Genomic DNA, 12690 nt, shown 5'->3' on the forward strand with positions numbered 1-12690 from the left:
TACATTGCTCACAAAACATAGGAAATTTGGCTAGTGGGCGATGTTGGCTTGTCGACAGTAGTGGCACTTGCCAGATTTCATGGGCAAACTATAGTGCAGAGGGCAGGGCTCTCAAGATCATAATGATACAGGATGTAACAAGTCCCTTCTCCACAGCATCACAGACTTGTAATTATGATTACTGTTTAGCACTGCTGTTATTCTTTACAGGTGAATGTGGACATACTCTAAACAACTGTTCAGTGCTTCATTATGTTTTTCACAACTTTCTGTTCAGTCCTCTTGATTGTGCTGCTAATATTTTGATAGCATTACATATAACAAGTGATCAACAGTAACTAACCATTGCTAAATTTCAAGCAGGATGTGCTCATATGAAAGAGAGCATTGAGCTTCCAGTGTCATCAGCAGATTGTAACAGAGATTAGAATAGAAGAATCACAAAAAGACATAGAGATGGGTGTTCTTTGGCCACATTGTGAACAATGCCCTGCCAAATCACATGATTAATGTCACACAACTCCAGGCATATTTAAGGGAGGAGAGATGCACCAAAGTGTCACATGTAACCATTTAAAACTTCTTATATCAGCACCTATCTACCCTGAATTAAAGGCCTGTAGGTCTCATTGCTGTTCACTGATGAAAGTTGATTCAAGTTGAGTACTGAGCAAAAATTATGTCTGCCACCGAATGTGCTAATTAAGCTACCTTGTGCGGAGGAATATCTTCAGCTGAAGTAAACAGCCCGGGGCGCCAAAGCTAACAGCAATGACCAAACAAGAATGGTGGCTACATAAATAAAGACGGCTGTAGAACAGCACTTATTGCTCTGATATAGTAATGTGATATAGTAATGAGCCCCAAGGTCCAGCAGAAAGCAACCCAGTTTATCTATTTAAGCATGGAAAGAGCAGAAGGTGTTGGAGTTGTTGAAATAATCTCTTTAAAGGGAACCCGTCATCATAAATTGACTCAATTAACTATAACCAGTATGATGGAAACAGATTAACACCTTCCAGATCATGTTTCTTGCATGGATCAGTGTGGTGGCATCATTCAGAAAATCAACCTTTAAATGAGATGTAAAAAGGTTGTATAAAGTCATGGAGGTGGAGAACTCAGCATTCAAGAAGTCAAGCTCTCCTCACCTCAGAATGAAGATCTGGTTAGTGATGTGTCTGAATGCAGGACCATTAATTACAGTGAAGGGGCTTGACTTCAGTATTAAACTCTCCACCTCCTTGACTTTATACAACCAAATTACATCTCACTTCAAAGTTGATTTTCTAGACCAGTGATGGCAAACCTTTTAAAGACCGAGTGCCCAAACTACAACATAGACCCGCTTATTTATCGCAAAGTGCCAACACAAAAATTAAATTTGTGGTTTATACTCCCTTCTCTGTCACAGTTTTCATTAATACCAGCACTCTGAGGACACCAATAAAGCAGAAAATAGTCCCAGGTAGAGCTGTCACTTTAAAATACCTCTGTGCACAGCAAGTCCTGGGCTGTCTGGGACTGCAGGAAGATACCTGGACTCATCTCTGGTGATGGCCTGAGTGCCCACAGAAAGGGCTCCGAGTGCCACCTCTGGCACCAGTGCCATAGGTTAGCCATCACTGCCCTAGCGCATTGAGAAGCCTTTTGCTGCTTGAATAACATCAGTGATCCAGACATTCTGCATGTACAACACACATGGTAGTTTCTTTTTTTTTTTTTTTAGAGTTGCTGTTCGGTCATGATTGTATATGCTAACTCTATAAAGTCAAGAAGAAGGAAAAACAATAAGCTTAATAATTATAACATCACATCTTCTCTTGTTCAGTTGACCAGAACATTTATAAATTGAACAAATTGAGTGGAAAATAGAATTATCCATGTTATGAATCATGTGTTTTATTGCAAGCATTTTTTCTTTCATCTGTAGCACCATTAAAGGGTTAAGAAGATGTCACACCATTTTATCATAACAATCATTAGTCCTTGTTCACAGGGCACATGTTTGTCAGCTGATCACAACATTTACGTGGGCTTAAAGCCACGGCAGAGAATCTCCAGAGTAAACATTGTACTACATTGAAATTGTATGACACAATTGGGAGAATTCTTTAAGACTGAACATGACCATGGGGAATGTAAGTATAAGTCGACCACAGTATAAGCTAATAACCTTAATATTGCCACAAATAACTGAGAAAACGTATTGACTCGAGTATAAGCCTAGGGTGGGAAACGCATTGTTCACAGCCTCCCAGAGTAATGAAATTCCCAGCAGCCTCCCGGATAATGAAATGCCCTGTAGCAGAGCCCCTAGTAATGAAATGCCCTGCAACAAGCCCCTCCACCAATGAGATGCCCTGCAGTCAGCCACTCCCTATTTATGAATGGCCCTACAGCTCCTGGGTGTATAAAAAAATAAACTACTATACTATACGCCTTCCGGCATTCCCCGCAGCTCCTCTTCCTTCACCTCTTCATCTGTAACAAAGTGAGCAGAGACGTGTCCATGCTTTCTGCCCGCTTTGTTACAGATGAAGAGCTGAAGGAAAAGAAGCCACGGGAAGAATTGGATGGTGAGAATGGAAGTTTATTTTGTTTATACACTAGTGTATTAGCCAAGGTGGTGTTTATCAGCTAATTTTTTTGTGCTGAAAAACCTGGCTTATACACAAATATATATGGTACTTTCTAAAAGATTTCCCATGGTAGATTGCCCCTCTCTGCAATAAATTTAAATCCGTGTAATATGCAAATTCATTTCCGAGGCTACTGGGGGCTTGGAGTAGCCTCAAACAGCTCCAGGGGCAAAGTTTACTTCACGCCCCCCCCAGTTGCCCCTGCACATCTCCGTGTCTCGGCCACCATGCGAGATCTGCGCAAGTACAGTAGCTCCTATTCATGTGTTGGCAACGGGCCGGCAGCAGGCGCATCTACAGCAGGTGTTGTTGCACTTGCGCATAGCTCACATGGTGCCTGAGACGCGACGAACTGCTGGCGGGTATGCAGGAGCATGGAGAAGCCGTCACCCATGGAGCTGCCTGAGGCTACTCCACGCCTCCAGTAGCCTCTGAAATAAACTTGCATATACACAAATAAAAGTTTATTTCTGCAGCATCTGCATTCCAGAGTTAGGAAAAAACAGGATGCAGCTGCTGCAGGGTGGGAAGATCCACCATGCGGAATCTTTCGGAAAGTAGATTCCCCATCTTTGATTTAATTTAACCCTTTCCCACCGAGGCCCTTTTTCGTTTTTATTTTTCACTCCCAAACTTCAAAAATCTGTAACTTTTTTAATTTTCCATGTAAAGGGCTCTGTGATGGCTTGTTTTCTGCATAACAAATAGCACTGGTATTTAATTACGCATGCTGTGTACTGGGAAGCATGATAAAAATTCCAAATGCAATAAAATTGGTGAAAAAATGCATCTATGCCATTTTCTTGTGGGGTTGGATTTTACGGATTTCACTGTGCGCCCCAAATGATACATCTTCTTTATTCTTTGGGTCGGTACGATCACGGGGATACCAAATTTGTATAGGTTTTATAATGTTTTCATACAGTTTCAAAGATTAAAACCTATACAATTTTTTTTTGCCAATAACTTTTTAATACTTCGATGTACAAAGCTGTGGGGTGATGTCATTTTTTTTAACTTTTGATAACGTTTTCAATGCAACCATTTTTAGGACTGCATAAAAAGGACCTTTTGATCACTTTTTATTAAAATTTTATGTTTTTCATAATGGCAAAAAAAAGTGCCATTTTCGACTTTGGGCGCTATTTTCTGTTAAAGGGTTAAACACAGTGAAAAACCCAGACATTCTCTTAACTTACGGAGTTCCTCTTGATCAATAGAACACTCTATTTTGTTGATTTCCAATTTTTGGAACAGTGGGAGCAATGAGCACTTACGTATTTGTTGATTTCCTATTTTGGGTTTCTTAGCTAGATGAAAGATATGAACTTGCATAAGAGTGCATCATGTATAGTATTATTTGCTCAACAGGGATTCTTACTTCACATTTCCTTATTTTTAGAGTGATACAAACCCCCCCGGAAACTTCCTAAACTCTGTGCTGATTTGGTACCGTACTGGCTTGTTTCTAAACACGTCTACAGTATATGCACGTCTGTGAGTCAGTGTACGTGTCATAAAGCAGCTGTGTTTATTTTAATTTGTCATCAAAACATAGAAATTGAATAACGCTTTTTTTTTTTAAATGCCAGAATCAGCAATGAAGATGACGTCATCAGTGTTGTTATGGGAATGTTCTAAAACAAGCCGCCTGAATACCAACAATGTCCCTACCTTATTCCCCGGGCCCTCTGAAGCTGTAATCCAATATCTTTACGATCATTAATATAATTGTGTTGTGAACATGTGTGTAGGGGGCTGTAATGCAGATGTATTACATTTATTTATACCATTTAGTTACTGAAAAAAAATAAAAGGTTAACCTATTTGAATTATCTGGAGTTAGGTTGCGGTCACACGTCGCGTTTAACGCATGCGTTTAAAAACGCATGGGAATAGTTGAAGAGTGATTTGCCTAATTAAACAGCTGTTAACACTTGCGTTTACAAAACGCAAATGTTAACGCTTGTGTTAATGCATGCATTATCATTGCGTTAACAAGCGCATGCATTAACCATTAATGGAAAAGACAAAGTAGCTATATTGCAAATTGTTTAATATAAAGATATTTTCCTAGCTTAAAAAGGTATGGTGTATCTATGATGTAAATGATTACAAGGTTGGGGTACCAACTGCAGGCAAATACAAAATCAAGAAAAGTCAGTCAAAAACCAGCAGATGAATAAAAAGGGTAAATAAAGATGGTAGAAGATTGGTGAGTACTTTGGGGGACACTTTTTCTTTTATGTCATGCAACATTTTTAATATACAGACGGTCCCCTACTTAAGGACACCCTACCTACAGACGACCCCTATGCCTGCTGTGACCTTTGGTGAAGCTATCTGGATGTTACTATAGTCTCAGACTGCAATAATCAGCTGTAAGGTGTCTGTAATTCAGCTTTGTTGATAATCCTTGGTCCCATTATGGCAAAAAAAAAATTGAAACTCCAAGTGTCACTGGGGCAAATATTTTCATTTGTCTGGAACTACAATTATAAAATATACAGTTTCGATTTACATACAAATTCTACTTAAGAACAAAACTATGGAACCTATCTTACGTACGTAATCTGTGGACTGTCTGTATTGCACAGCTATGCCAAATGTGCCGTTTCAAAGTAAGGACATAGTAAGAGAAGGTATAACTCAATCAAAGAAAAAACTGGGGGTGTACAAGTAAAAGATAAAGTAACTAAAACAGTGGTGCACATTTATATATAAAAAAAACCTCTGTTTCCCATAGCAACTGATCTCAGCATCTCTTTTCTCCATTTTTTTTCAAAAATTAAAAACATTTTTGTAAAACAACTGTTTTAATAAATGTTCCACATTATAGATAGTAAATTGTGATTTAGGCCACTGTCATAAAAGCCTGTTCTGGTGACCATATAGTTAAAAAATGAGGTCATATAAATATCTAATAAGCTGAATTGTAGAATAGCAAGCACCAAACATCTTAATTATATGTTGACACACTGTATACAGCAGAAGCATGCATACAGGAGAAGCATCAACGCTCGTCTCACATTTCTTAAACACCTGGAAGACACAAAATATAACACACCAAGAAGTTGTTGAGTCCAGTGAGACTAATAACATTTTGCTATCTCCATTCTCTAAGATTAAACATGGAAGTACACAGGTTCTGTTTGCAGTTGGGTCTGTAAATCTGGCATATGTGGAAGTCGTTGAAGCTGGCACGCCAGCTGGTTATAATTGGCACTAAAACTGACAACCCAGTTGCCCAAGGAAGTGTGGCAATCTAACACTGAGCTGTTCATGTCCAGAACCAGACTGTCATCCCAAAAAGAACCTGAATTCATTGCTAAACACAATACATGTCAGTTTTGTAGAACCTTTGTAGACAAAGTGCCCGGCTGTTACATGGCCGAGTGTTATTGGCACTGAACCAATAAATTTAGTTCTGTGAAACACCTGGAAATAATCCAGCAGCAAACAATTATATATAATGAAGGTGCCACCCATGTCTGGCATCATGTGGAAAAACAACTAGTGACTGGCTTTGTATTCAGCACTATAGATACAATGCAGGACTTTTATCATAGCCCCCGCTCCATGCACCCGCCGCGGCAGATACATCATGAGGCTTAAACCTTCTGATGTATCCATAAGGCGGCTGTGCCGCAAGACCGATCCTGGCGTAGTTTTGTTTAAAGACCTGCGAACACTCAGAAATGAATGTTCCCAGGCTTTAGCAAGTGTGAAGGCATGGGACAGGAACACCCCACGCTGGTCCACTCCTCCAGCGTCTGTACCCCCCTTGGCATGGAGTTGGCATAGTCGCAAGAATAATTATTTCAGTGCTTCTATACCACAAAACTGCCATAGAAGCACTGATAAATCTGCCCCTATTGCCTTTTGCAGGGTTCATTCATACACCTTCGCCAGGAGCAAGAGGCCAATGGCACTTTTGCCAAAAGGCTGTAAAAGACTGATATCACATTTCAGAGTTTGGTTGAAATAGTTGTTATGTTTCTTGATAATTAAATGCCTTTCATAAATTTCGTATTGGAAAAATAACTTGTATTACATTGCACTGACAGATCAGAGGATGTATATGGTGTTTCCCTGTGGGCAGAATACTGGTTGTTTGTTGTGTAGTGACTAAAACAGATTTGAAATGTTGATAAACTGATTTATTGTACCATTACATATTTAATATTGCCTTGTCCTGTGTGTTCAAAGCACACAGAACCTGGTCATTAGAAATGTACTGAATCAAGCCCCACACTAATACACAGAGGCGAATGAATGTGTGACTCTTCCCGATCAGGAGACATTCACACTTTCCAGATCCCTCAACAAAAGTAGGCTTCTGTCATATAAAATGGATATGAACCATTTTCTCTGTTGGCTCTTACTTTAAAAAACACAATTTAATACAATTCCATAAAAGGTCTTAAAATTATACAGAGTTCTCCTGTTTAAAAGGTTCCATCCACTTAAAGGAAACCTACCATCACAGAACTACCTAATAAGGTAGATCCGGTGGCAGTATTGGATTTCAGCCCAATACTTTTTTACCTAATACTTTAGTTTACAAAGTTCTGGGGCACTAAAGTATTAGGTAAAAAAGCATTGGCCTACAATCCAATACATGAACCTGCTACCGGATCTACCTTGTTAGGTAGATCTGTGATGCTAGATTTCTTATAATAGAGCAGCATTTCTTCTTTGTCAAAACATGGTAAAGCCTTTCTCAACAGCCAAAGAAGCTGTGAAGGTTTACCTCTTTCCACCTACTTACATGCGGTCTGCTTAGTAGTGTAGTAGTACTCACTGTTGCTAAATGGGCCACAGACTGCAATGGTTCACACAAGTCCATAGTGGTGTTTTTTTAGTCATGTTCTGTGATCTGTAGAGGAGGGGCTTTAAACTCCTGATGAAGCCTACTTGATAGGCGACACGCGTCTGGTCCTCCTCCTCAGACGTAGGTTGGGTTTTGGTTATTTGTTTCTTATATTTTTACTATGTGCACAATCATGCCTTATATGCTTAGTAACTAGTATTACTATCTTTTGCCTTACAAACTCTATGGAGACCAATGTAATAGTTCTATATTCATATTTATATCGATTACCTGCCACCCTTTTTTGGGATCTTATTACAAGTATTATTGTTTTTCTTGTTGGCCTCCTTGCATATATAAGCCACGTATTATAAATGTATGCACATATGTATTTTTATAGTCTTATATATAAACCCCCTACTATTGTCTGATTGATTTATTGTGTATGTCCGTCCCAGGACTTTTTAATGGTTTTTAATTGTGTCTATGTATTTGTCAAACAATAAAAGAGTTATTTTGTTGATCCTACTTATATGCATCCCCCTTTTTTCTTTTCCCATTTTTTTGGGGCTTTAAACATCACCTATCACGAATGGTGGTCCCTACAGTGGACAAAACAGGAAGTGTCATCATTTTATAAGACTTAGCACTTAGCAAATTTTTTTAAAAACGAAAATGACATATAAAAGCAACATCACAAAAAACATTCTGTATCCATGACAGGTTTCTTTAAAAAAAAATCTACTACATCCCCAAAATGTTTAAATCCGTGGGCAGCATGCTGAAGAAAAATGCTCTGTGATTTCCAATATTCCTGTATTATTTATATCCATTATATTGTTTCTCAATAATACCCATTTTAATCCATATGCTAATGAAGCAGTTGGTGCACCTAGGTCATGTTTTTAGCACCTGGACCACTGCCCCCTAGTCAGATAAGGAGATTTGTCTAGTGAGAAACCTCGAGCAACAATAGAAGAAGAGGGAGATGATTTAGGTGGGATAAAAGTAATAAGGGTTTGTAAGAGAGGAAGTGCAATGTTCTACAACATGTCATAAACAGATTTGAACAAACATGCCATCAACAACTGAACAACTGGTGGAGGTGGTAGACTCACTTAAAGTGTAGTTGAGCTTCAGTAACACAGTCTGGCCACAATGCAGAGAATTAAGCTGTTTATCTGGTTACTTTCTCAGTGATGCTTGTAGCACAGAGAAGACTAGGATTACATAACAAGTGGGTGTGTGTGTGTGTGTGTGTGGGGGGGGGAGCGGCAATCTTCAAGGTCAGATACGCATGATTTATTATCGAAATAAAAATAGCCACAACTATCCATATTTATCTGTTGTTCTTGTATGTAGCAATATTTGCTCAGATTAGACTACTTTTTATAGTCACGAGTGGTACATAAACACCGTGCTATGATTATTTTGTCTTTTCATCCCAGGAGGATGCAGCAATTAACTCCCCCTATCATTTTTCTGACAGACAGGATACACAAGCATAGTTTTATAGCCGCAAGTAAACACCAAGTTCCATTAGGGATTGCAGAAACACCATACAGAATTCTGTGCACAGCTCCCTTAATCCCATCAGATATACTCTCAGTGTGACTATTACACAGTTCAGAACACTCAGAGGTGTGTCTGAAGAACAAAAGCTCTTAGCATTGACAATCTCAGTAATTAGCTCTTCCCAAAGGCTCTAAAGTCTCTAGAAACTGTTATTGAAGGAAAATGCATTTAATCAAGTAATGAGAATTAAAGTATATGACTGGAAAAATGATTCAATTATCCCGATCATCTTTATATGTGTGGTAATGAAACAAATGGTTCAGACTAATAGAAGTGCATTCTTTGTCTGTGTGCTTAGCCTAATGTATATACCAGGATAAACCTCTGGTGCAATATTATATATAGTAAAAAGAGCTGTGACCATTCTTGACTGGCCCAACCAGAGCCCAATTGAGCATCTCTGGAGAGACTTGACTTGATAATAGCCTCCACCAACATTCACCATCCAACCTAAGGAAACTGTTCTCGTTTAAATAGCAAAAATATCTACATTTCTGCTTTTTGTCTGTCAAGATGAGGTACACATTAATGAGCAAAAAAGAAAAGAACTTTTTTGATCTTACCAATTGGCTGCAATGAAGCAAAGTGGAAAATGTAAAGGGGTCTAAATACATTCAGTACCAACTGTAATCGACTGGGTATTACCAATTGGAAGTTGTATCCTATTTCCCTAAAATATGTTACAGGGGTTCTCTGCTTTTGCAGAATACTCCTGGAGGGACAGCATTTGAAGGGTGGCTAGAAGAGATTGTTATACTTAGCCCATGGATGTCCCTGGCTCCCTGGTGACCACCCACCCCATGATGCCTAGTAATGTTACATTCATTGCATATGTGATGTTTTCCATGTGTCATCCAAGACATGATAATGTAAAACATCTTTATTTATAAATAAAGGTTTAGAACACCTTTAACCAATGTTAAACAATATAACAAAATATCAATGTTAGTAAATAGCAACAAATACATTCATCAAAGTAATTCAATCAATGTAATCAAATTCTTCTGGTATTCCAAATGTCTTGTCTATCTTGCTTTCTTCAAATCCAAACTTCTTCTTTGCCCAAGACTTCACCGAAAAGATATTATCTGCAAATAATGTTAGAGGTGAATATCACATCTTTAATCCAACCAAAGGCTTTATTTTTATTTTTTTTTTTAAAGGAAATCTACCATCAAAATCCATTATGATAAACCAGGGACACTTACTCAAAGATCCAGGCACCGTGACTGTGGTAATATTATTATATAACATAATATTTTAACAAAAGTATGCTTATGAGCCTGAAGGGCTCTGGAATGTATTACCAGTGCCCCACCGTTCTGTGGATTTACAGGCTGTTACATTGCACAGAAGCATTTCACTTCCCGCTGTGTGCTGAAACATGCGCTGCAGTGAGATTCAGGCGGGGTAGTGGGGGAGTGCTAAGGGAGTAGAGGGAAGACCGTGTAACAGCCTGTTAAGTGCATGGAGGGGACTCTAGCAACACCCCATGAGAACATTAGCATAATTTAAAGAGTTCATTTTAGAATTAAGGAGGCCTTGGATAACAAATATAAGAAGATTACCACAGTCACGGTGCATGTATCTACGAGTCCCTAGTTTATCATGATTGATTTTGATGGTAGATTGCATTCAAAGTGAAACTCTTCCAAAGGCCTGTGTAGGATATAAGTTGTAGTGCGCCTGAATAGGAGGTGGTCGCGCGCATTAAGTGGTCGTGCGCGCATTAAGATTAATAAAGCATTTAAACGCTTTATATCGGTTTAAAAACATAACAAAAAATAAGCGCCGGCACCAGCTGCTTATAACCACCATCGGAAGTGGTGGGTTTCCTTTAAGTGGTGGGTGCCGAGCCGTAGATTCCGTGGCATGGGTCACACATGACTACTAATGAAGAGGCTGTACTCCAAGGTACAATCAAAATCATTGCTATATTACAATCTATATATTGTAAAAGAAAGCGGGCGTTGCCTAAGCTGCCACAATTTCCCAAAATGTGCAACTAAATTTTGGAGTGTAAACTAAAAATTCATATACAAATTCATATGCAGACTAGGAAATGTAATCTACTATTGTGAGCAATCCTGAGCAGTACAAGTCTGTCCGACACTTTTAGGTGATTTACCAGAAGTCTCTAAGGTAAAACTGTATTCACATGGAATAGATCCTCTAAGGTATTTTTTAATACAATCTATGGTGTGCTGACTTCTTTTCATTTGTCTCTATAACTGAAGGAACTGATGCCCAGGCCCTCTTAGGCGAGCACCCGCTTTTTATTTTGTTTACTCCTTGTGTGTTTTGATAGTGCTGCTTGCATCTTTTCTTACTGTAAGGTAAAACTGTTCTAGTTGCTCATGGAAGCCAATATGAGTTCAACTTTCAAATAACATCTGTGGGAAAATTAAAGCTGAGCTCTGATTGGTTGCTAGGGGCAACTAGAACAGTTCAGCTCTAAAAAGAATAAAAAAGTCTGCACAGTTACGTAACGTATCAGGCGGACACTCGAGTAATGTATGGCTGGTTGAATGGTAGCCGAGTCTTTACATCTCCATCTCATTTCATACTACAATCTGTGCTTACATTCCCGCAGCCTGTATCCTATACAGTTGTAATGCACATATGTTTCATGCATTTAGTGGCAGCTTCTGCTTCATTGCAAAGAGGCAGCACAGACATCAGACTGCTATAGTGACAGCCTTATCTACACAACAAGGCGCGGAGCAGAAGTGATGTTTCCTGTCACTAGTTGCTACACACATTTCTCAACCAGAGCATTGTGCGCTGAAAATGAAAGTGCTGAGCAAATATATATTATATATATATATATATATATATATATATATATATATATATATATATATATATCTATATATCTATATATCTATCTATATCTCACTATATCTCACAGGTACCAGGTTTTCCTGGGGTCAAGAGCAAATGTTACTTATTGGAGGGTATTAGAATAAATATAGTTTGCTGGTGCCACCAGTAAAGAATAAAATCCAGACAATAAGAATATTTATTCTTCAATATATTAAATCAGCTATTAACTATCAGCTATTTCTTCTATTCTAAGACAAAAATATTCACTTTCTGTGGCCTATGCTGCATGTAACGCAAGAACCTCAGAAATGGAAGCAGAACACTGTGGGTTTCCTTCCTCCATTTTGCAAGGAGCAATACACATTTCAAGAAGTATTCAATAATAAATCTCTATTTATGTAGCACCATCGTATTCCCTAGCACTTTACAGATCATGGGATGCATATACAAACAAAATTAGACATTACAGAGTAATAACGTTGTCTGTTGAAACAATAGGTATGAGGGTCATGCGCACAAAAGCTTACAATCTGTTAATTTAGCAGAGGTTCCCTTACTAAATACTGAACATCAGGAGGAAGTGCGCAGCTTTATATTTGAAGACTCTTCAGCAAATATAGCCTGAATATTACCTGTGCAATAACAAGATGTTTAAAAAAAAAAATACTCTTCAGAAGTCTCAGTCTCGTTTGGATCTATTAGTAGTTTATCAAACAGCTCAGAAATGGTTACATTATTTAATAAAAGCATTAACACTCATTCTGCTGATCTTTTATCAATGTGGCCTAGGTCCATCTGCTTGTCTCTACTTCCTAGTTCCTCTGGACTTACAGG

The 12690-nt window shown here is 38.5% G+C and overlaps 1 protein-coding gene across 1 annotated transcript in view; it reads right to left on the reverse strand.

Moving 5' to 3' along the window:
• Window positions 1-9895: 9895 nt before the first annotated feature.
• The window catches only part of MND1 (meiotic nuclear divisions 1), a 44945-nt gene continuing 42150 nt past the window's right edge, over window positions 9896-12690 (reverse strand). Inside the window, exon 8 of the mRNA XM_072130130.1 lies at window positions 9896-10118. Within this exon, the coding sequence (XP_071986231.1) occupies window positions 10012-10118 (107 nt within the window). The 3' untranslated portion in view covers window positions 9896-10011. The remainder of the gene's footprint in view (window positions 10119-12690) is intronic.

The sequence above is a fragment of the Engystomops pustulosus genome, chromosome 1 (genome assembly GCF_040894005.1).
Source record: "Engystomops pustulosus chromosome 1, aEngPut4.maternal, whole genome shotgun sequence".
Lineage (NCBI taxonomy): Eukaryota > Metazoa > Chordata > Amphibia > Anura > Leptodactylidae > Engystomops > Engystomops pustulosus.